The sequence below is a fragment of the Culex pipiens genome, chromosome 3, assembly GCF_016801865.2.
Source record: "Culex pipiens pallens isolate TS chromosome 3, TS_CPP_V2, whole genome shotgun sequence".
Taxonomy (NCBI): Eukaryota; Metazoa; Arthropoda; class Insecta; order Diptera; family Culicidae; genus Culex; species Culex pipiens.
In genome coordinates, this window is record NC_068939.1 from 143401459 (window position 1) to 143427389 (window position 25931).

A 25931-nucleotide genomic window follows, 5' to 3' on the forward strand; every position below is an offset into this window, starting at 1 on the left:
GATAAATCTGACTCGGATTTCGACTGTCCGACTGGCCGACTGACCGAAAACAATGCCGAAAAGTTCTTCTTTTCAGCTTTAAAAAAATTCTATAAAATTCTAGTTTTCAGCAGTTCAGTTTTTTTTGTTATGGAAAAGTAAGCCGTTTCGTCTCTCTCGAAGGACAGGAAAAGTTGATTGTTTCACAGTGGAATTGCAAAAACAAGTTTTTTGATTTTAAATTTAATTTACAAACGATTAATAGTAAATTTTGATAAATCGTTTTCGAGTTATAAGAAAAAAAAATCACAACAAAGTATCTGAAATTCTTTTGATATTTTCTGTCAAGGATCTTTGGTTTATCGAGAAAATTAACAAAATTTTTATTTTTCGATGTGGTTTATTTGGCCTTTGATTGCTGAGCAATGGCTTAAAAACATGAAGGCTAAGTTTATGTAAATGTAATCCATTTAACAATGAGTTTCCAATCGATGATATTATTTTTGTGCTACTTCGACGTCGTCGTGCTATCTTGTCGCACCCGCCATTTTGACGTTCCGAGAAAAACGCGTTTTAATGTTTAACCTTGAATAAACAAAAACTAGAGCACGCAATGTAAACAATAACAAACACGTTTTGTTTGGCTGTTCATTCTGCGCATTGTCCCGAAGTTTGGTTGAAGTTTACGGTAGTCTTATACTTGTACGTGCGCCAAACGCGTTCTGACCTGAAATCCCTTTGCCCTTTGTCGCACTTGCATCAATTTTCAGGGAGCGACAAGATAGCACGACAAGATTGAAACTACTTTCATATGAAAAGTGACAAAAAATTCGGAGCATTTTTGGATTTCATTGAATATCTCAGGATTGAAATCGAATTTTGGGGATCTGTGAAGGTCAAAAGATGAGGCATAGTGTGCTGCACTAAATGGCGTCCTTAACTCAATTTGGTCCAAAATGCACGTACGACAAGTTATTAAAAATTGATGGAAAACTGATAACTGCATTCTAGTTTATATGGTTTTGCTCCGATATTCAAAAACTTATTTTCAGTCAAATCAATAGTTTGATATCAATACAACATTTCTCCTATAAACTCAATATTAACTTTCAAACGTGTGAGTCAAACGTGAATCATTGATCATTGATGAAAGCAAGAGTCGTCCTTGAAATTCACAGCTTACCAAACCAACACACTGAATGATTCAAGAATTCCCAAAGTCCACATCACTGTGGTGGACATGGGGTCGCGTGATTCATTGGTCAACCACTTTTCGGCGACATTCCAGCTGAGAGCTGCTGCTTTCTGGTTTTCACACAAAGACGACATCTCATTGAAATTCCATTACTCTGAGCGCATTTCTGCGACGCATTTAGTTTGGAAAATCCAAAACCAACCAATGACTTTCACGCTTTGTTTTTTTTTACTTCTCCAAGCAATAGTTTATTGCCAATTTGCGCTAGTTTCGGCGAGCTTTTTGTGTTTTGCTCAAACACACATTAGACCGCTTTTATGGGGGTGTACGTGTGTGCTGTGCCGCCATCATGCCACCGGTGCTCTTGGTTACGTGACATCGTCGTATAATCACAAAAGAAGTACCTAGAAACAAAAAAAATAGTGGCTTGGACATGCAACCAGCGACGACGATGACGACGTGTGCGAGTTTCAAAACAAACATGGTGGAAAATCGATTTTCATCTCCCACCCGGTGCCACGTGCTGGTGGAGCCATGGTGTGGGTGGTGATTAAGGAAACGCACAATGACCTTCGTTTGGGAGTTGGGGGTGGGTGGTTTGTTTTTCGAGAGACGTCAAAAAACGAGATGATCTTTCACCAGAGATTAAAGTGAGCGATTCTCAGCTGATTGGTTGTGCTGAAAAGATTGCTTTTATTTCTCTTTATTGGACTTTTTATTGTTTTTTTTAATAATATTTCTTTGAACTTGCAAAAACTCAAATTTTTATTGGCAATTGAGGGTTAAATTTCATTTTGTTTTCCTTAATTAAGATGAACAACTCCCAGTGACATTTCCAAAGACCAATTGCTCGCAGATTGATAAGAGAGCGATGGTTTCGCGTCACTTTCATTTAAGTTGATTAAGCTTGCCTAGAGGACACAAGTTCCGGGACAACGTGAGCACTGATGTGCGAGACGCCAATTAACAATTTTCGTCATGGGGGTGGCGCATCGCGCGATGACATTCCCGCGCGCGCGTTCTATTTCCGTCACACGGTGGATCAGACCACCCAAAAGTAAATAGACTTGAACGAATGATAGAGTCTGGCATGGTCTTATAAAAATAGCACCTGATTAAAAGTGAGCATCGAACCCTATCCGATTCTTCACGCCGTTCGGGAAATATCACGCGAAGACATTCCGAATCGTGCTCGATCGCGAATAGAGAATGCTTTGACTCTATTAATAGAGTCGACCTTCTGGTTTCTATACACTCGGAAAGGCATCGATAGTGAAAGTCACTTTTTTCATGCTGGCTGAAAATCGTTCCGTGGGTGGATGATGCTTCAAACCGGTGACCAATCGGCACGTCCATTCTAACTTGATGCTTTATTTCCATTTGTGCAAAAATTAAGCAAACCCCACTAATTGCAAGTTGTGGATTACGGTTTTTTGTGGTGCTACCCAGTTGAGTGCGTTCATAAATATTCACTTTGTCGTCGGCGATGGTGTTTTAGAGCAGCGACTCTTGACGTAAGATACCAACAGCGAAAACATGTCATGATGACTGCGCCCGAATGAGGTGAAATTTCGTCACCAGGCTAATGAAGTTACTACTTCTGCCAGAAACGAGTCGGAAATTTAACTCTTTACGCACACGGAGAAAAATCAGTTTCCAATTTCATGAACGCTTTCTCACGATTTTGGGAACTTATTTTTCTCCGAGCAATTTTCACAATTTTAAAAACTATACAAGTACTTTGTGATCTTTTTAAACTGTTTTTTTTCTGTGCACTCTAACTACACAACCAACCAATTTAAATCAGTTTCAGGATTTGCTTCGTTGGGTGTGATGATCGTCGGCTTTTTAATGAGTCCACCACCAAACGCCTGACGAAGGCGCACAAATCGTAAACGATCTGGCATTCAAAGTTTATATCCTGCCGGTGGGTTTTATTTCCGCAGCCAGGTTCTGGAACATTGTAGATGATTTGAGAACTGCGGTACTAAAACTACTTGATACAATGGGAAATCCTTGAGGCGAAGTAGGGCGCGGAAAGAGATTTACTATCAAAGCTTAGTTTTTACCTACTTTGTCTTGAGATCAGTATTTTTGTTATCTTCATGATAAGCAATAAATTAACCCAGTAAAATGAATAAAAAATTTAAGTGAAAACGCGGTTTAGAAAAAAAAGTTTTTATTTGAGCTAAAGTGTTCAATTTGGCCTCCAAAACAAATACACCCAGTGAGAATTTTTGCTCGAGATCGAAAATTTTGCGGAAATTGTGAAAACCTCCATTTTTCAACTGCAATATCTCCGGAACCACAAATCGTAGATGGTTGATTTATAAGTTTAAAAAAAATGAATTATTAAAGCCAAGTACGGAGCTCGGAAGGAACGCGGTCATGAAACAGTTGCGCATTCTTTTCGCGATCCATCCCAAGAAAAGTTGACAGTTTGGTTTGAGCGCGAGTGACGGTGCGTGCTCTTGAGATTCTTGGAAAAAATAAAATATTGAACTAATCTAAAATTCCAACTGTTAATAAATAAAAAAATGCAAACACAAAATCAATAGAAAAAAAATATCAGAATTTAAAAAAAAAATTATCGGAGCACATCAGCCAGAGCTTTTGCACCAAGATTTTAGTTACAGACATGTTTGCATCTTCAAAACTACGGGAACTTTCCATATATTTTTTTGATTCAGCCCCTAAAGTATTGTCTTCAACACAATTTGCAACAAAGAATAACGAAAATTAGATTGATTTGGAGTTTTTATGTGGTCATATTTTAGATTGGAGAAAAAAAATTGAGAAAAATAAAAATTTCGTGATTCGATTATCAGGCATGAAATTTTGGCAAGGACAAACCCAAAGCCCTACGTGTTTGAATTTAATATTTTTTAATACTAATTTTTAAATTTTTTGCCCTTCAATTTTTTTCGATTTTAATTTAAGAATTTTTAAACCATTAACCATTTTTTTGCCTATTTGAATTTATGAAAAAAGAGGTTTCACTGAATACATTTTTTAGTCTTTGATTGTTTTTAATTTTAAATGTTTTATTTTTTAAATGTTAAATAATGAAATTTATTTTCGGTTGATTTTTTAATTTTCGATTTTTAAAATTGTTTTTGTCTTATTTTTTTATAATTTTGAGTTTTTAAATACAGTACTTGTTCGGTAACTGGTGCTGCTCGCTAACTGGGCTGAACGAAATATTACGAGGGGACCATCGATGCATAATATTTTCCTGATGAAATATTAAAATAAAAGTTAATCAAGTTTATTTGCAATGCTTACTTTTCATATTAATTTAATTGTGACTTGAAATTAAATAAAAGTTTAAAAAAAGTTTTTTTTAATTATTGAACATGATTTTTGCATCCATTAACTCCTTGGTCATTTTGGTTTGTTTTGGTTTTTTTTGACGTTTGTCTGCTTTTTAACTGAGCTACGGCCCAGTTATCGAGCGCCCAGTTAAAAAGCAGAGCAAAAAAATATAAAAATTGAAATAACAAGCATGGTTTCAACATTTAAATGCAAAAAGTGTTTCTTGCAATTCCGTCGTGAAACTATTTACTTTTCCTGTCATTCTTGAACGACGAAATAGCCTTCTTTTCTGTACCAAAAATAACAGAATCGAATAGCAACACTTTTCAAAATAAATGCTGAAAACTTCTACTTTTCAGCACTCAAATGGGTGCTGAAAAGTTGAACTTTTCAGCACTTGTTTTAAAAAGTAACACTTTTCAACATTTTTTTTTGATTTAAACGATTTATTGACAAAATACATGAGAATTTGACATAAAATTTCACTCAGTGTGCGTTTTTTGGAATTGCAAAAAATGTTGTATGGAACTCGATGCAAAACTTGATTCTTTCAGCACTCTTCGTATTTATCCAACTCGGTGCACCTCGTTGGATAAATTCTCTTTTTGCAACTTGTTGCATAAACTACTATTAAAATGCATTTTACACTACTTCAGTTGTTTCGCAGTCATTAGCATTAAAAAAGGAAAATTTGACGAAAACACAAAAAATAGCGAAAAAAGCCTTTTGAACCTCGAAAAATTTCAAAATGAAATAGATTCAATTCTTTGAAACAACATAAATTACGTGTGATTCTTCCTGACCGTTGGTTTAAAATAAATTCGGGAGTTTTTTTTTGAAAAGGTCCAATAAACAAAATTTTCAGTTTTTGCTATTTGGGTGTTTTTTAGTACCCCTGACCCAAGGCGGTTTCAAAAACACCCAAAAAGCAAAAACTGGAAATTTGGTTTATTGGACCTTTTAAAAAAAACTTCAGAATTGCACTTTTAAAATACTCACTCAATTTCCGTCGAAAATGTTTTAAACTAGTTTTAATTGAACACCAGAAAAGGTAATATGTCAACATAAGGTGCTCGATGGAATCAAATGCTGATCCCCAAGTTCAGGTCCGAGATTAAATGTAAATCTTTCTAAAAAAAATATATACTGAAAAAAAGTTTTATTTTTTGTAAATTATGACCCATACGCATACGACCTTTTCAAATGCTACGCGCCAAAATCTTGGTTCGATTTTGACTTCACTCGCCTTGTATGTGGATGACAGTCGTGACGTAGCCGTGGAAATGACACATAAACAAATTTTATCATATGCAATTGGCCTATGAGCAATTCTCTACGAAATCGGTCTTTTTTCTTAAATTTTAATTTTTGTATTTTTTAATCCGACTGAAACTTTTTTGGTGCCTTCGGTATGCCCAAAGAAGCCATTTTGCATCATTAGTTTGTCCATATAATTTTCCATACAAATTTGGCAGTTGGCCATACAAAAATGATGTATGAAAATTCAAAAATCTGTATCTTTTGAAGGAATTTTTTGATCGATTTGGTGTCTTCGGCAAAGTTGTAGGTATGGATATGTAATATTGAATGTTTGGCCCTTTTGAAATGTTAGTCTTGGTTTAAAAATTATGAAAATATTTTTTTCGAAAAGATCGGAAAATTTCACGAATGTTTCATATTTTAACATTGAAAATCGAACCATTAGTTGCTGAGATATCGACATTAGAAAATGGTGTGTTGTTTGGGTGGGACTTAGAAAACATCAATTTTCCTGTTTTTAAACCTTTGCATGGCAATATCTCAGCAACTAAGGGTCGTATCAACAAAGTTCAAAAATGCAAAATATAGAGAATTTTCTCAGCTTTTCAAAAATATTTTTTTCAAAAGTAAGCAAACATGTGCACTTATTTTAAAAAAAATAAAACTTCGACAATTTTCAAAAAAGTCACCTAAAAATGGATTTAACTTGAAAACGGTGCACTTAATCAAAATTTCACCAAAGTACTTTTTGATTGCAAATTTGATTTTACATCGAAAAATAAAGTTGAAAAATTTTTGCGACTAATTTTTCATTTTTTTGAAAAAAAAAAAAACAGTATTGATTAAAAAATTCATAACTCGCTCAAAGATTTTTTGCACAACCTGGAAATTTCTGAAAAGTTGGCATTTGATGTCCTCTAAAACATATCAAAAATGAAAAAAAATAAAAATATTGTTTTTTTTGCAAATCAAAATTTAGTGACAAAAAGTCAAATAAAAAATCATCAAAAAAAAATTTTATCGTTTATCTTTTTTTTCAGTGTAGTCCATATCCATACCTACAACTTTCCCGAAGACACCAAATCGATCAAAAATTCCTTCAAAAGATACAGATTTTTGAATTTTCATACATCATTTTTGTATGGCCGGCTGCCAAATTTGTATGGAAAATTATATGGACAAACTAATGATGCAAAATGGCTTCTTTGGGCATACCGAAGGCACCAAAAAAGTTTCAGTTGGATTAAAAAATACAAAAAAAAAATCGAATGACCGAAATCTGAGAGAACTGCTCCTATTAGGTTTTACGCCTTAGAGATCGGTTTTAAGGTTAGAAATTTGACTGCACTGTTTACATTTTTTGCACGTGCGTCTCAGTAAAAATGTGTGTGCGTGTGCGCTCGTGACGTCACGCTGTAAAACCTAATTAGGTTTTACGCCGACTCGATTTGGAGGTTAGAAAGGAGTGCACTGTTTACATGGACTTAGCACAGTTCGATGCGGTCGTCGATTTTGTTCGGGGAAATTCGTCGATAATCGACGAAGACCATGTAAACAGTGCCCACGAGCTGTCAAATGACGTCTCGATGTAAAACCTAATACGCCTATGATGTCTCATGAGCTGCAAAAATATTCTTGGCTTGGACGCTCGAGTTGTTGACCGCGATGATTAAAGATTAACCTCTCTTATAACTGGCTGTTTGAGTAATTAACCCCTAACAATTTGACATGTTCAGCAAATTCCACTAATGGGTGAAAGTTACACCATGCAACTCTTATCAGTAAATCTTTTCAACTTTCCCTGAAGCTCCTCGTTTACTGAGCACACCCTCGTGTTTGAACTTTTGCGCAAAAAGTCTTCAACGTCGTCGCCGCCGGTGTCAGCTGACTTTACAATAAATCTCTCTTTCTCTAAGTATCTAAACAACCCATTATTGCCACCGCGGTCGTCCTTAAGGCACAATCATCTTAATTGAGATGAATTGCTCGCCGGTAAATTGCGCTTCGAGGCGAAATTGCGTCGCAAATTCTCCAGATTTTTCTAAACAGATCACACTTTCCTAACCGATGCGTTTTGCTTCTTCCCTAATTTCAGACAATCTGCAAACCGGCCCCATACTCGGACGAGCCAGATGCCGTGGTGGAGCGCGACCGGTGCGATTACGCCCAGAAGATCACATACCAGATGGCCCGCTCGGGCACGGCCCCGCGGAGGATCCGCGTGTACGCCGACGGTATCTACGATCTGTTCCACCAGGGCCACGCCCGGCAGCTGATGCAGGTGAGGAGTTGCTACCTTAACCGCTGCGAGTTCGAGCGCATTTTAATTAAAATTCTTAACCTTTTTTCCTTTTTTGCTGGCAGGCCAAGAACGTGTTTCCCAACGTGTATCTAATTGTTGGCGTGTGCAACGATGAGCTAACGCACAGCCGGAAGGGTCGCACCGTGATGAACGACGACGAGCGTTACGAGGCGGTGCGACACTGTCGCTACGTCGATGAGGTAAGAGCTGTGTTCTACTTCTAACCCGGTAGGGAAAGTAGGCTAGAGAGTGTGGTCTATGGGGTATGGCCGGATGATGTAATCCGGGACCACGTACGCTCACGCGGGATTGAGGTCAGGTCACACTGCTGATAGGAGATTAATCGAATGGAATTTTGGGATGAAGGCCGGGTGAGGCGTGTGGTGGACAAGATTAGGCGTTGTCATAGTTTTGGAAAGGAATAACGAAATTTGGTGACTCATGTCATCGATTAGAGAAAGTGTTTTCAAGATAGGACATTGTCAAATTCGAATTTGAACTGTCTTTTTATGTGAATTTTTAGCAAGTCTAAAATTTTACACAAATTTCATTGAGTTTAGTAACTCTCTCTTTGTCGATATTGAAGGACCGTCGAGAGCGGGGGGTATCAAATTATAGAACAAAAAATCAAAGCATGCTACTTGAAGGGACTGACTAATTTATTGACAGCTGGAGCTGTGCGATATCGAGAAGATTGACAGCCAGAAAGTCCACTATATATTACAGTCGACTTCTATGCTCTTCTTTCCTCGATGTTCTCTCAAGCTCGAAGTTCTTTTCCTAGATGTTCACAAGAAATGCATTTCTTCGAAAAAAGCTCTCATTTTGTCGACATGTTCTCAAAAATTCTTTCTGCAACATGTAACATAATAGTAGTTTATGCAACAAGTTTCAGAAAGAAGATTTTTTCATCACGAATAGTACATTTATCCAAGTTGGATAAATACGACGAGTGCTGAAAAAAATCAAGTTTTGCAACGAGTTGCTTAGAACACTTTTTCAGAAAAAAAGGCTTTTTGTATGAAATTTTATGTCAAATATCCACGTGTTAAGTAAATTCACCGTTCAAAACAAAAAAAAATGAAAAATGTTATTTTTCGAGTGAGCAGTTCTCAACAAAATCAGCCCATGTAGTTGATTTTTAATTTTTGTCTATTTTTTTTTTATTTGGCTCAAACTTTTAGGGGACCATTTAGTGTCATTGGTTCACCTATAGAAGGCTCTATAATATTTTGGCAGCTGTCCATACAAAAATGACACGTGAATATTCGAAAATCTGTATCTTTTGGAGGAATTTTCTGATCTATTTGGTGTCTTCGGCAAAGTTGTAGGTATTAATGAGGACTATTTTAAAAAATAGTACGGGGAAAAAGATGCCGATTTTTAATATTTGTTTTTTTTTAAGGAAAAGATTTCCCAAAAATCATATTTTTTATATTTTTGAAATATTGTTATCTTTTAGGGGACAAGGACCGCAACTTTTATTGATAAAAAATGTGTTATAAATATCAAAATAAAAAAAGTTGTGTTTTACTTGTCCAGGCGCGTAGAATCTTCCAAATTCATTGAAATAAAACAACTAGTTTGTGGTGACTGCCGAGCCAACCGTCTCGGGCGGTGGTCAGCGCGCGAAGAGGCAGAATAAAGGTTTATTGTTCTCGATACGGGTACAGAAGTAAACATTCAGGGGACGAACACAAATACCGTCTTGCACGAACAAAATGTTTTTTTGGAAAAACAAAATTTTGTATCGAGCTATTTTTTTACTGCAGTTTTAAATATTTATTTTGAAAATTAAAAAAAAATCCAATTAAATTGCCTGACATTAGGGTGTAATATGGTTGTAAGGAAAAAATAAAGTTGTCCAGATTTAGCGAGTACAGCAATTTTTCAGTTCCTTTTGGGGTCCTAAATAACTCCTAAAAGTTTTAGAACGATTGATTTAGTTCTCACTTTGCACAAAGCGATTCAATTTTCTATGGCAATTTGTATGGGAAAAACCTTTTTTTATTTTGATATTTATAAAATCCACGTTTTACGCTATTAATTTAAAACCGGACTTTTTTTTGGATGCTCTGGAAGGTGTTCTACAACTTTCCCGAAGAGAGTTTGGTGCTCGTCTAAAACGTGTTTTTTGCTAGGAAATAATACGATTATTGTTAAGTTATTAAGTTAGGTTATAAAACCAGATCCGTCCTTGAAATTTTCGGCATTTAAGGCTTTACGAGGCAATTGAGTCCTAAAATTTGGTTTAGATTTCGTATTTTATAAGACACGTCGATGAGGCTCATTTTTCTGAGCGTCATGTCACTTTGATCATAAACCAAAGTCTTAAAATTATTTTTTGCAATTCCGTCGTGAAACTACTTACTTTTCCTGTCATTATTGAATGACGAAATAGCCTACTTTTCTGTACCAAAAATAACAGAATCGAATAGCAACACTTTTCAAAATAAATGCTGAAAAGTTCTACTTCAACATTTTTTTTATTTAACCGATTTATTACCAAAATACATGAAAATTTTACTTAAAATTTCACTCAATGGGTGTTTTTTGGAATTGCAAAAAACGTTGTATGGAACTCGTTGCAAAACTTGATTTTTTTCAGCACTCTTCGTATTTATCCAACTCGGTGAACCTCGTTGGATAAATGTACAACTCGTGCTGAAAAAATCCTCTTTTTGCAACTTGTTGCATAAACTACTATTTTATGTTGAAGAAAAAAAAACCCTGCAATCTTGACTGAAAATATCTTGCTAGACAGCTCGTTTTCAATTAATTTTTAACTTACTTGCTCCTAAAAAGATACAGCGTGTTCAAAACTCGTCTAAAACGTGTTTTTTGTTAGAAAATCACGTTTTAGACGAGTTTTGAGGACGCTGTATCTTCTTTCAGGGGCATGCTAGCATCATAATCTCTTGGGGAAAGTTGTAGAGCACCTTCCAGAGCATCCAAATATGAATCCGGTTTTAGTTCAGCGTGAAACGTGGATTTTTTAAATATTAAAATCCAAAAAATGGTTTTTCCCATACAAATTTCCATAGAAAATTAATGAGGCATTGAAGATTGGACCTCCGGTTGCTGAAATACAGCGAATATAAGAAAATTTTAGTGTTTTTAGTCTCACCCAAACAGTCTATTATTTTCTGGTACCAATATAGCAGAAATTAATCTTATTTACAATGTTAAAAAATGAAATATTTGTGAAATTTTTTGATCTCATCGAACATTTTAGAAGGGCAAAATGTTGAATATTTGGCAGCTTTCTCAAAACTGGTCTAAAACATTTTTTATGTTGGACCAGTTTTGAGTTCAGTTCATAATTTACCAGGTGAGCAATGCTCTGAGATTTCGGTCATTCGATTTTTTCTGTATTTTTTAATCCGGCTGAAACTTTTTTGGTGCCTTCGGTATGCCCAAAGAAGCCATTTTGCATCATTAGTTTGTCCATATAATTTTCCATACTAATTTGGCAGCCGGCCATACAAAAATGATATGTGAAAATTCAAAAATCTGTGTCTTTTGAAGGAATTTTTTGATCGATTTGGTGTCTTCGGCAAAGTTGTAGGATATGGACTATACTGAAAAAAAAACAAATACATGGTAAAAATTTTTTTGGTGATTTTTTATATAACTTTTTGTCACTAAAACTTGATTTGCAAAAAAAAAACACTATTTTTAATTTTTTTTTATTTTTTTATATGTTTTAGAGGACATAAAATGCCAACTTTTCAGAAATTTCCAGAATGGGCAAAAAATCTTTGACCGAGTTATGATTTTTTTAATCAATACATTTTTTTTTCAAAAAATCGAAATATTGGTCGCAAAAAATTTTCAATTTCATTTTTTGATGTAATATTGAATTTGCAATCAAAATGTACTCAAGTGAAATTTTGGTAAAAGGCACCGTTTTCAAGTTAAAGCCATTTTAATGTAACTTTTTTCAAAATAGTCGCAGTTATTGATTTTTTAAAAATAGTGCACATGTTTGCCCACTTTTGAAAAAAATATTTTTGAAAAGCTGAGAAAATTCTCTATATTTTTCGGACTTTGTTGATACGACCCTTAGTTGCTGAGATATTGCCTTGCAAAGGTTTAAAAACAAGAAAATTGATGTTTTCTAAGTCTCACCCAAACAACCCACCAGTTTCTAGTGTCGATATCTCAGCAACTAATGGTCCGATTTACAATGTTAATATATGAAACATTCGTGAAATTTTCCGATCTTTTCGAAAAAAATATTTTCAATATTTTTAAATCAAGACTAACATATCGAAAGAGCGTAATATTGAATTTTTTGTCTTTTTAAAATGTAGCCTTGATGTAAAATTTTTGAAAATATTTTTTTCGAAAAGATCGGAAATTAGTTGCTGGTTGGTTGTTTGGGTAAGACTTAGAAAACATCAATTTTCTTGTTTTTAAACCTTTGCATGGCAATATCTCAGCAACTAAGGGTCGTATCAACAAAGTCCAAAAATGTCATAACAAATGGGATTTAATCTGCTAAAAAAAATCTTGAAAAACATCACTGACCTACAAATAATTGATTATCTTTGGCCACTAATGCGTCTCTGATCAAGATTTAGTTTGGCTCCCTTTCATAGGGCATGCCCATTTGTTCGTAAACTGGTTGCGCGCTTCAGGGTTAAAGTTTGCATGGGAATTAGGGGAACTATGCCCTTTCTCAGCCTGTTTCTATTATAGGCCTATCAGCACTTAGATCATGAATTACAGCTGTCTTCTTTTTTAAGCGAAGTAGCTTTTCCATGGCTAATAACCATCTCTCTTTCATTCCCCTCCCCTTCCAGATTATCCGCGACGCGCCCTGGGAGCTGACGGACGAGTTTCTCGAGAACAACAAGATCGACTTTGTGGCCCACGACGAGCTCCCGTACGGCAGCGAAGACTGCAACGATCTGTACGCGCCGATCAAAGCGCGCGGCATGTTCGTCGCGACCGAGCGCACCGAGGGCGTCAGCACATCCGACATCGTGGCCCGGATAGTGAAGGACTACGACATCTACGTGCGGCGAAATCTGGCCCGCGGGTACACAGCCAAAGAACTGAACGTGTCGTTCCTGTCGGAGAAGAAGTTCCGCTTCCAGAACAAGATGGACGAGCTGAAGGACAAGGTGAAGAAGGGCAAGGGCGACATCATCAGCAAGTGGGAGGAAAAATCCACCGACTTTATTCGCACCTTTTTGCTGATGTTTGGCAAGGACAGTCGAATCTCAAACTTTCTGTCCGACTCGAAGCAGAAGCTCAAATCGGCGCTCAGCCCGCCGGGCAGCCCAACCGGCAGCCACAGCAGTTTGAACGAGTTTGGTGACGAGGACGAGGAGGAGGAAGAGGACGGATACGGCGAGAGTCCGAGCGATTCGGTGCTGGATTCACCCCCGATGAAGCGCTCGAATCTGGCCCGGTCTAGCTCGAACTCGCGCAACCGGCTGTCGGAGGAGGCGCTGCGGCGTGGTTTGCAACAGCACGCGGATGGTGGTGATGGCGAGGAGGAGGATGAGGACGAGGATGATGAGGAGGAGTTTGTCGATTCTCGTTCGCGACCCAATTCCAGTTATAGTTTGGCGGCGTTGGCGACCAATGGCGGTGGTGCCACGAACGGAAGTGTTCCTCATTAGAGGGCGGTCGTGGCTTGTTCGCGGAATGATCGCGAACCGGTTTGTTTGAGCGCGGTGCAGACTGCAACATTTATCTAAAGTAAAAGTGAGCGGGATGAAGAATGATTTTGGAAAAGGGTGTGCGTTCTGGAATTTGGGATGTGAGAGTGTTTGTGTGCGCGAGAGACCGTTAAAAGAAAAATTTCCTACCCAAAACACACAAACACACATATTTATTTAAAAAACGTTATCATTAGCGCACGTGGGAAAACATTACCCTCCGGGCAGCCAACAAAGCTTGGACTCAAATTGAAGCAGTGTTATCATCTCTATTTTCTTGTCTTTCTTTGTATCAAACCTTTTTGTTGTCTATTTTTCCTCACCTCATCCCTCTACCAAATTTCATCTAGTTTTAGTAAAAATGCCTAGAGAAAATAAAAGCTCATGATATGTTACAATCGCTTTTTTGCATTGGAATACTTATTTAAAACAAACTAATTTATCCAAAAACTAAACAAGAAACGTAACGTGGTATGGTTTTTACACTCATATAAATGCAAATGCAAAAAAGGGCTCTTATCTTGGTCAGTAGATAAGACAAGGAAATGTGTATTGAAATATATTAGAATTAATCAAATTTACAGACTTGTTTTCCTCGTAATTTAGCACACATTTTTGTTTAGTCAATTGTTTGCGTTTGGTCATGCGGAGCATCGAATGAGTAAAGAGAGAGAAAAAAGGGCGGCAACGATTTAAAACTGCAATTTTTCACGACGAATTTGAATTTTTTGGAAAGTGGTCACAACGCCGAAGGAAGCGACGAAGAGTTTGGGAATTTTGAACCATTTTGAATAGAAGAATGAAAACGAAAACATTCCAACCAAGAAGTTTCAGCCGATTGTAAAAATCTAACTAGTTAAAACACAAAACACAAAACAAAAACCATCTTTATCCATCTACTTATATCTTCAAGCAATCCAATCTTTAAAACGTAAACGTAGCGGCGATATCTGCAACAGCAGCAGCAATTAGTGCTTTCGAGTTACCTTTTTTTCGAGAGACAAATTTAAGACAAACTTCCGCTCTGTTGTCGTCCCCGTCAAAGGCGTGAATTGAGAATTACTGCGCGAGAAACTTTTGACGTGATCGTGGTCCGCTTGCGAAAGGAAAGATTAAAAAAGTACCGGAGGCTATCGGGGCCAAAAACCCAACATATTAAAGGTTGCAAAGAGGAGGAAACCGAAAGTTAACGCATTCAGTGTGTGTGTGGAACTTGAAAGACTTCTGGAGGAAATTTTGGGCAAACGACGGTGCAAAGCCGACTTGACCCCGCGAAGGTCGAGAAACGCGCGCGCACGCGCGTTCGAAACAGAAGGACTGTGTTTTGTAGCATATAAACTGTAACCCATCTGAAGAAGAAAAAGTGACGACGAAATAAAGCAAACACACAAGTTGTTGAATATATGATGATTAAACGGTTATAATGCAAATGAAAAATAACAAAAAGAATAAGAAACAGACTCTATATTTGCAGCATGATTTGCCAGTTTTTTAGATGCTCTTGTAGACGGTAGGTTGTTTGCGAAAAAGAAAAAAAAAACAAAACAGAAAACAAAAAGTAAAACATTTAATGATCTATTCACCAAAAAAAATCTAAAGAAAAACCAACATTACAACAAACTTTGAAGCAAAATAAAACATGTTATACACAGCTGCTGGGTGAGCCTGTTACGGTGGGCCGAGTTTTGAAGAAGCCTTGATATCTTTCGATTCTTTGAAGTACGTTTTTTTGTGAGGGTGCTTCGAATCTTATTTTCGCTGTCCGACAGCGAAGTATGGAAAAATATAATTTGTATCAGATTTAGAATGTGATAAAACAACTTATCTCAGTTTCAGGTATTATTCGGAAAATCTCAAAAATCCACAAAAAATCGAAAACAATCGGGATAAATCCGGAATCACGAGAACTGTGGCTAAAACAATATTTAAAAGCTCTTGAATAATTTTGCAATATTTTTATACAGTATTGAAATCCGTTGCTCCTAACTAACAGTACTAATAGGTATATTACTGTGCCATCCCGTTTTTGGCAAGACAATTTTATAAAATATTTCTGCTTGCCAAAAATCTACGTCAATTTGTATATGGATCATAATTGTGTTAAGTTTTATATTGGTTTTGATCAACCATTTAGCATGAGCATGAGCATGAGAGACCTATATTGGTTTTGATCAACCATTTATTTCAATTTAAGAGCGAGTTTTTCACCAATGTGTAACAGGTCGTATCGAGGTGCTCCGATTTGGATGAAACTTTCAGCGTTTGTTTATCTATACATGAGATGAACTCATGCCAAATATGAGCCCTCTACGACAAAGGGAAGTAGGGTAAAACGGGCTTTGAAGTTTGAGGTCGAAAAAACATAAAAAATCTTAAAATTGCTCACATTTCCGTAAAACTTCATCAATTCCAACTCTCTTAGATGCATTCGAAAGGACTTTTGAAGCACTTCAAAATGTGCCATAGACATCCAGGATTGGTTTGACTTTTTCTCATAGCTTTTACAAATTACTGTCAAAAATGGATTTTTTTAAAACCATAATATCTTTTTCCAACAGCCTCCAACACCCATACTCCCGTAGGTCAAAAGATAGGTAATTTCATGGACTAAAAGCCTATGGTATTAACTTTTTGGCCAATCGCAGTTTTTCTCATGGTTTTTTGATTTTTCTAGAACAAACATTTTACAACGTTTGTTTTTGCCTTGTAGGCCGCCATAGCGGCATTTTTTGGTTTCAATTTTGTTATGTTCGTAATCTCCGGAAAATTAGAAGTATTGGAGTTGTAAATTTGATTGGAAAAATTGCCATTTAGAATGAATTAAAATATTTTTCAACAATTTGTTGGATTAGGGGTAAAACAGGTTTTCGCCTACTTGATACAGCATTTGACGTATTGATCAAAGGGAAATAAGATCTATTTCTTTTTTCAAAAATGTTTTATTTAATTATTTTAAATCAAAATTACAACTCCAATACTTATAACTTACGTGAAATTTTCCGAGGATTCCGAATATGACAAAACTGAGACCAAAAAGGGCCGCTATGGAAGCCTACTGGGCAAAAGCTAACGTTGTAAAAAGTTTGTTATAGAAAAATCAAAAAACTATGAGAAAAACTGCGATTGGCCAAAAAGTTATTTCCGTAGGCTTATAGACCATTAAATTACCTATCTTTTGACCTACGGGAGTATGGGTGTTGGAGGCTGTTGCAAAAAGATATTAAGGTTTTAAAAAAATCCATTTTTAACAGTAATTTGCAAAAGCTATGAGAAAAAGTCAAACCAATACTGGATGTCTATGGCACATTTTGAAGTGCTTCAAAAGACCAGTCGAATGCAACTAAAAGAGTTGGAATTGATGAAGTTTTACGAAAATGTGAGCAATTTTAAGATTTTTTATGTTTTTTCGACTTCAAACTTCAAAACCCGTTTTACCCCCCTTCCCTTTGTTGTAGAGGGCTCATATTTGGCATGAGTTCATCTCATGTATAGACAAACAAACGCTGAAAGTTTCATCCAAATCGGAGCACCTCGATACAACCTCTAGAACAAACCGAGCAATGTTTACAAATACTGCCTCTTAAGAATTAATCTAATATAACAGATCTAGCTTTGAAGGTTTTTCTATAAAATTGTTGTTGTGCATATATGTTAGGAAACTATCCATAAGGTCAGGTCAGTTAAAAATCCATCAAAAAACGAATATTTTTTTGAGAAGTAATTTTTGGAACATTACGAGAAAATTTCGACAGTTGCTTTTTAAAGCCACCGGGGGTTGAGTGTAAAGCGAGAACAGTCAACTTGCAAACGAAATCAACAATAGAGTTATCTACGTGCGCATGTATTGCGTGTACGTACACGAAAAAAAGTGAGGTTAAATTTTGTACCAGCCAGCAAAACAAATGGTGTGCTAGTGTGTGTGAGATCGGGCTTAGATAGCTCTATACCACCTTTCATGAAACCGGTCAAGCATTTCGCTCTGCTTGCATGCAAGTTAGCTGGTGCTGACGGTTGCGAGAGATTGTTTTTTTAGTGTTTTTAAAGGAAACAAATTGTAGAAAGGATTGGGATTGGATGGATTTTTTTAAGACTGACAAATCGAATTGAAAAATAAAATTAAATCAGAGATTTTGCCAAATATTTTCAAAAATAATTTTTAGAAACGTGTTAACTTGTCGTATGTCGATTTTGGACCAAATTGAGTTAAGAACGCCATTTGCTGCAGCTCACAGTGCCTCATCTTTTGGCCTTCACAGATCCCCAAAAATCGATTTCAATTCTGATATATTCAATAAAAACCGATAAAACTCAATGCATTATTGTCATTTTTCATATGAAAGAAGTCTCAATCTTGTAAGGGCGAAAATGAAAAAAATATAGAAATTGAAATAAGAAGCAATAGTCCCAAAATTTTAATGAAAAGAGTGTTTTAAAATGCATTTTTTGCAATTCCGTCGTGAAACTACTAACTTTTCCTGTCATTCTTGAACGACAAACAAGCCTACTTTTCTGTCCCAATAATAACAGAATCGAATAGCAAAACTTTTCAAAATAAATGCTGAAAAGTTCTACTTTTCAGCACTGAAATGGGTGTTGAAAAGTTAAACTTTTTAGCACTTGTTTTGAAAGTAATACATTTCAACATTTTTTTGATTTAAACGATTGATTGACAAAATACATGAACATTTGACTTATAATTTCACTCAATGGGTTCACTCGGTGAACCTCGTTGGATAAATGTACGACTTGTGCTGAAAAAATAGTCTTTTTGCAACTTGTTGCATAAACTATTATTACACTAGTCCAGTTGTTTTGCAATCATTAGTTGTCAAAAATTGTAAGGTTTGACGAAACCCTAAATTTAAGCAAAAACAACTTTTTGGGATGCTAAATATCGTACATTTTGAAAAAATCTAATGATTTTTTTTATAAACTCAAACATGCTAAAAATTATTCTAAACGCAGGGGAATGCATTTTAAATTGATTTCAACTGATTGCACTAAAATTTTCATTCAAATTTTTAAGTTTTTTGTAAAAAATATTGTTTTGCCCCGTGATTTTTTGTACTAGCCTAAATGAAAATTAAAAAAAGATGCATACTTGCTTGTTCGAACCTGTCCAAAAATACTTCGTATAGTATCACAAATGATTTTTTTTTTGCAGACATTGAAATTTCGTTAAAACTCTGTTTTTTAACACAATTTTTCTAGTGTATAATGCATTTTTAAATTTTTTTTATTTTTTATTTTTTTTACCCTAAAAATAAATTAAATAAAATATACACAAAAGTCAGCACGTTTAGGGCAAAATCCCAACGTTGCTCGATTTCTCCCGCCAATTTTATTCCAAAACCACGTGCCATTCTCTCTTGCTCTCTGCCGCTCTCCCAACCGTTTACTACGCTCCCAATTTCCGCAAACACACAGCTGATTTTCCCGCAATTTCCGCGTTTCCTGCCGCAGCTCTCACCTCTGCTCGCCGCAGGCTTCAACCGGTGTTGGTTGTTTGTTATTGCCGGCACAATCTGTTTTGGGGGCCAGGTTTACGCGAGAATTTCTCCGAACAGAGAGCGAGAAATCTAGAGAGAAGCGCACACATTCTCGTGAATTTTCCGGGAAAAACTATTGTCGGCTGGCAGAACTTGAAGGACTGACTTTAGTTTCAGTTGGCTTTTGGCGCGCGCGGCGTTCGGACGTGTTCTTTTTGCTGGGAGGACTCCCTTCGATTTGGGGACTTTAGAAGGAGGAGGAACATCTGTGCTCGGTGGAGTGGCTCAAGTGGCTTTCGGGTGGGAGAAGGAGGAAGGTCTCAAGTGGCTTGCAGGCAGAGTTTACGAGCCCAGTTGTGTCAGTGTTTGAAGATCAATTTTGTTGCACTTTTTTTTTGTAACGTTTGCGGTAATGTAATGTCGTCATCACTCTAGTGGTTCTTGAAGAGCTTGAAGAGTTCAGTGGCGGAGCCACACGTGTTTGGTGAAATAAGCGGAATAAAGTCGTGGTAAAAAGTGGGACTTCAACTGAAAAAAATATGATAAATATCTCAGAAGACAAGTGAATAATTTCGTCAAAACTAAGGATTACTTGCGAGCAGTCTGGAGTTGTTTTGCACGAATTGAACCAACAAAACGTCGATCATTAGTCATTGTTGCGCGTGGCTACCACAAGGCAGGGAGACCAGACCTTTGCAGCAGCAGCAGTGGTGGGTGGATGATAAATGGTGGCTAATATTGGTTTGTGAATGAACGCCGCTTGGCTGGAGAAATTACTCCTCCGGCGCATTTGTGAAGCATGTGGTCATTCCGTTTACAGTGACTTAATTGTGTTTTGTTGTGCTGTTTAAGTGATTAAGCAATCGATCTTTAAAAATTCTTTTTACTTTTTGAATTAGGATGTTAATTTTTTGAGTTTGAATACTTATTTTGAAGTTAAATAAAATAAGATAAAATATCAAATTTAACATTTAATTTTTAGTTTACTTCATTGTAGTTTTTTTTTAATTTTGTGTCTTGGATCTGATTTTTGATTATTATTTGACAAAAGTATTTAGGATGACAAAAAATATTTCAAATTTTCAATGGAAATTTAAGTGCAATCAATTAAAATCAGTTTCAAAAAAGTTCCCATGTGTTTTGATTCATCTTAGCATGTTTGGGATAATTTTTGAAATTTAAGTGAATTTTCAATGTAAAAAAGCAAAAAGTGTTTTTTTCTTCGTCTAATATTTCTTTTTTTTTTAGAAAACCAATGTTTGCATATAAACTGTACGGGCGTATAATGCATTTCCAATAGTTTTTCCATTGAAATGGTAAAATTCTGGCTTGTAATTTCAATTGTTATATTTTTGCCCCCGTCGACCTCAGCCAGAGCCGAGGGACAAACACTTTGAAAAGCATCGGGTTAATTTAAATACGATTTTTCTCGAATATATCAAAACGCTTTATTTATTTGAGCAACATATTATTTAATGCCAGTAAGATCAATTGATTAAAGAATGTTGTGCAGAGAATGTTTCATTACCAAAATAATTTACTTTATCAAAGTCGAGAGGGGAGGCAAAAAAATAACAAGCCATGGTATTACTATTTGAATGAAAAAAAAAAAAAATGATTTAGAAAGAATTTTACACACACAATTTACAATCATTAGTTTTCAAAAAATCAAAGCATATGTTGTTTGCCACCTAATTTTTCGGACCTTTTTTGATGGGAGGGAGGAAGGGGGGGGAATCGACATAAACTTTGAAGAATAGTTACAACGGCCTTATTTGATTAAAAATACATGAATAAGCATTATGCAACGTATTGTGATCAAACCTATTTTGTTTTGCAGCTCCATTTTTAGGGAAATCTTGAAAAGAAGGTACAATGATTTTTTTTCTTGGTTTATCGTATAAATTACATTCGATTTTATACGTTGTTCGAAAAAAAGCAAATTCACGTATGGTTAATACAGTTTTGGTTAACAAGTTTCACGTCACGGTATTACAAATATTTTATCTGAAAAAAGCATTATATATATGGTTATGGTTTACCATATATATATATATATTAGGGTGGGTACGGATTTTGAAAAGTTCTCGTAAAACCACGTGATTGTAAAATTTGTACCATAACATTTTTTTGTCTTATTTGGAGGTTTACAATACAGCTAAATAGTATCAGGATCACCATAAATTTTAATTCTATGGTTCAAAAAGTAATAAAAAGTATTTTTTATAGGCAATGCTAGTCCACGTGGTAGCTGTTTGACATGTGGCGTCGCGGTGTTCATCAAGCATTCATAGCATGCTAAGGAAAATTTGATGCTTTTCTGGGGAAAACCGTTGGTTCCGAAAACCCCGGATGTATTGCCGTTGAGCTCGATGGGGGTTGAACGCATCGACCTGGTCTCTTAGGGAAAGTTGTTCTCCAGACGATTCCGCTCATTTCTGGCTATCATAGAAGTTTCTACATGTTTTCCCCAGGCCTGTAGGAGCGAATGAACGAAAATTCAAAATTTCCCATAGTAAATTCCATGTAAACTTGAACTCGCTTGAGACAAGCCAGTTTTCAACCAAATGAGCTGAAATTTGGCGTGAGAGTCCCTATGGGTATGCCCTACAAGGGGAACCACACCAGAACTTGATCTGAGAACTTTTCAAAATCCGTACCCACCCTAATATATATTTGCAGAAAACATAAAGTTTAACAACATTTTTTAATGAGAATCAAAAGACTTTTCACGAAACTTTGCACCATAATATTATTGTTTGGTTGAATATGTACTTTTAAGAGTAATTCTTCAAATCAACTTTTCTTTGTATTTTTATGTTATTTGAATGAAACTTTTTTTCAAGCATTCCCTATGTCGAAAGAAGCCATTTTACATCATTTTTTCATGTAAGTTTGTATTCTGTATTTATTGTAGAAAATCTACAATAGATTTCAGAAGTTTTTTCACTGAAAATTATTTTTGTTTTGTCCCTTGCTTTCTAGGAAAATGAAATAAATTTAGCATTGGACTTTATGACATTTTACCGAAGATTTGAAAATTTATTAAATTTATTGTTTAAATAAATGACCAGATTCTCAGATAAATTCTAAGAAATATTTTTACATTACAAAACAAGTTATGAAGTGTTTAGTATTTTGTGATATTTGAAGCATTTTTGTTTAAATTTTGCTTCTAATTTTTTGTTGTTTTCTTAATTTTTTACGTTAAACGTTTAAAGTACAACACATTTTCAACCGTAGAATTAAAAACAAAAAAAAAACAAAAAAAATTACTTGAGATGCTTCAAACATCACAACAGTTTCTTTTTTGTTAGAAGATTTCTATGAATTTATCTACACAGAAAAAAATTATGGCAATGTTCATCAGGAAATGGTGACAGATTTTGGGGCGAAAAAATGTGTAATATTACATCAGGAATTGATGAATATTCTTCAGTTTTTGATGAATATTCATCAGGCTCACATTTTTAACACATTTTTAATGTAATCTTACTCAAAAAAGAGGGAATATTCAACCTATTATATTTTCAACCTACCAAAAATCAACTTTTTTTTTGCTGTGTAAGAATCTCTGAATTTAAGACATTTGGAATAACCCTGTTTACGAGGCTTTAAGTTCTTGTTTTCGATCAAATTCACAATATTTTGGACATAAAGAAATGAATTATATTTTAGACAAGATTCACTCATGGCATTCACAGAAAAAAAAGTTGAGTTTTGGAATGTTGAAAATTTGGTAGGTTGAATATTACCACTTTTTTTGAGTAATATTACATAAAAAATGTGAAACTGATAAATATTCATCAAAAACTGATGAAAATTCATCATTTTCTGGGGTAAAATTAATCATTTATTTTGCCACAAAATCTGTCACCATTTACTGATGAATATTACCATCATTTTTTTTTCTATGTGTTGTATTCCCCCTGTGGCAAAAGAACTGACTGTGTAAAAATGATCGAATAATCTCAAATAATTTTTAAATGCAAAATCGGATTTGGATTCCTAAAGTACATTATAGAAATTTCATTAAAATTCTCTGCATTACTGGTGAATCCACGAAAAGTTTGTTTTGCAAAAACAAAAATCACAGATTTTATAATATTTAGAAAAATATAATTTTTGTGTAGACGGATGTAAAACCATTACTCAAAATGACTTCTTTGGTCGTAAGGGAGGTCCATTCACAGTTTTTTTTATGGTATTGTAAACAGGAAACAGAATAAATAGTTGGTGAAAAGTGCCTTTTGAGCGCTTCTTGCATAAAATATGTTGCTTTTAATCTAAACTAAAAATCGTATTTGTTAGAAATTTTGTAGGTTAGGAAATTATTTTTTCTAGACTCAAAAGTCACTTAATTCGACTAAAATTTGTATTTGTTTTTTACAAAACACATTAACAAAAAACAAAATCTGATTGCGATAGGTTCAAAATCAATCTAAGAATTAGATAATTTGGAATGATTGGATTCAATTCTTTTGCTTCCTTGGACCTTAATATAAATCTACTTTAGGATGGCTTTAATTAGGAATCAAAAATTCTAGTCAAAAAATTATAATTTCTTGTTTTGACATGTTCTGGCCAGGCTATACTATCATAAACAGAATTAAGTTTACCGTATCAACCTAAACAAAGTTGGAAATCAACAACCCAAACAGAAGAAAATACAAGCCACACACCTGAGGTAAACCTGTGTGCAAGAACCGTCGAACGCGACTTGCAGAACCAAGTTCATCATCTAATGTACACCGAGAGTTAGCTGAGAGAAAAGACCTGCAGAACCGTCGAACAAGAACTCAGTTTGACGTCGTCGTGCTATCTTGTCGCAAAGTGACAAAATCTCAGAATTGAATTAGAATTTGGGGGATTTGTGAAGGTTCTAAACTCAATTTGGCCCAAAAGACACGTACGACAAGTTAGTACGACGGCGTAGAGTTCCTCCCTCGCTAGGGGAGGCAAACAGATAGAGCAAAAAAAAAGGAAGATGTCATAAAACGTGTCGGCCCAGGTGGAATCTAATTATTCGTGGCAGCGGTAGTAATTCAAAGTGCTGTGTTTGCATGAGTTTCATTTTTTTCTTCCCCTCTAGCCAGTGAATAGTGTAGTGATTTAGGGAGCAAAAAAAAAAAAAAACCGGAGAAGGAGTATAACGAGATTTGCCGACGGTCCGAGATTGGGACAAGTGAGTCCCGTTCTAGGTAGACCAAGTGTTTGTAACTTGTTTTCGTGTTCATGGTGGGTGGATGCTGGTAGTGCAGTGAGTTTTTATGACCCAGCTCGCAGCGAGGTTCTGCCAGGGGATCTCCCATTAGTTGTGTACATTGTTGAATAAGACAAGAATTCATAATTGTGTCCAGCGAAAAACATTTGGAATTGTTGTTTTTGGCGCGCAAGCAGATAAACTTATGGTAAGTGGATTTTTGTGACAACTTTAATCTTTCTAGGAGATATCCTTGCAACAAGAAGAAATATATTGCAAAGAATTTAAAAAATATTCAACGCGAAAAAGAATGCAAAATTATTTGTAAATGCTTACATGAAGAGAATTTAATCACTTGATCACTATACAAAGTTGTACCAAAGTAAACGACACACAGTTTGAAGCTTTTATTAAATTTTATATGAATCAACAAATCAAATTATTTGCTCTACCGCATTGCCTTGGCGTTCTCGATTGCGAGATTCCTACTCGAAACTAGGTGTCCACCCCGGGATTCGAACTGACGCCCTTTGGATTGTGAGTCCAACTGCCTACAAGCGACTCCATCGAGAAAGGACCCAGGGAGACGACTCCTACACCTGGTTTGAGCTATCGACTTAACCCTTTAGGTTAGACCGGGCCAACGTTTACTTCCCCATCCGACGGAAGGCGTGGTCTAACAAATCTCATCTCAAATGCCACCGGGACCTTCCGGGATGGAATCTTTCAAAAGTTGCAAGAATTTTACAACTTATTTTTTTTTATTTTCAATATTAAATTGATATTACTATTTATTTTGTCTAACTTTTTATTAATATCTATGAATAAATAGAAAAAGGATATTGTTTGCTCATGTTTAAGTAGAGCAGTTTAATGGAGTGAGTGACAACCTTTTATTTTTAATTAACATTCCAACGCCCAAGGCTCCAAAAAAGTTGGAACGGTAACTTCAACTCAATGGTTCTCGGGCATAACTCAACCAATTAAGATGATTCTTCTTTCCAGTGATTTGTTAGGATGTCTAGATGATTTTAGAACTTTGCAGAACTTAATTTGATCAAATATGTAATTTTTGCGATCAAAAACATCGTTCCATTTTTTTTTTCGCGTGTAAAAAAAATTCGCCAAAAAATCCGCGGAGCCAGTCGTTTTAAAAAAGGTGGAACGATGTTTTCGGTCGCAGAAATTACAGATTTGTTCAAATCAAGTTCTGCAAAATTTTAGGATCATCTAGACATTCTTACAAATCATTGGAAACAATAATCGTTCCGATTGGTTGAGTAATGCCCGAGAACCAGCGAGTTGAAGTTACCGTTCCACCTTTTTTTGGGAGGCTTGGGCGTCCGTGTAAGTTGGGCATGCGTTGGGCGTTCCAGTGTTAAGGACGTTGCAAATATTTTTCAAAGTTTACTACGCCCCCCTTCAGAATTGGTCCGAAAAATCAGGGGGCAAAAAAAAACAATATTTTTTAAAAAATCTTCAAAATTTTAATGAAAATAGAAGTCAAATTAAC

The 25931-nt window shown here is 35.6% G+C and overlaps 2 protein-coding genes across 8 annotated transcripts in view; both read left to right on the forward strand.

Moving 5' to 3' along the window:
* Positions 1-15377, forward strand: part of LOC120415894 (choline-phosphate cytidylyltransferase B-like) — a 70965-nt gene extending 55588 nt beyond the window's left edge. For all 4 annotated transcript variants that reach the window (XM_039577533.2, XM_052709424.1, XM_052709423.1 and 1 more), the window contains 3 exons: positions 7845-8030; positions 8114-8251; positions 12860-15377. In XM_039577533.2, the coding sequence (XP_039433467.1) occupies positions 7845-8030; positions 8114-8251; positions 12860-13687 (1152 nt within the window). In that variant the 3' untranslated portion in view covers positions 13688-15377. The remainder of the gene's footprint in view (positions 1-7844; positions 8031-8113; positions 8252-12859) is intronic.
* Positions 15378-19466: 4089 nt separating this feature from the next.
* Positions 19467-25931, forward strand: part of LOC120415895 (adenylyl cyclase 78C) — a 143706-nt gene continuing 137241 nt past the window's right edge. The window contains exons 1-2 of one of the 4 annotated variants that reach the window (XR_005605275.2): positions 19467-19925; positions 24308-24626. The gene's annotated coding sequence lies outside the window, so the exon portion shown is untranslated. The remainder of the gene's footprint in view (positions 19926-24307; positions 24627-25931) is intronic. The other 3 variants (XR_005605276.2, XM_039577537.2, XM_052709404.1) reach the window with 3 other exon arrangements.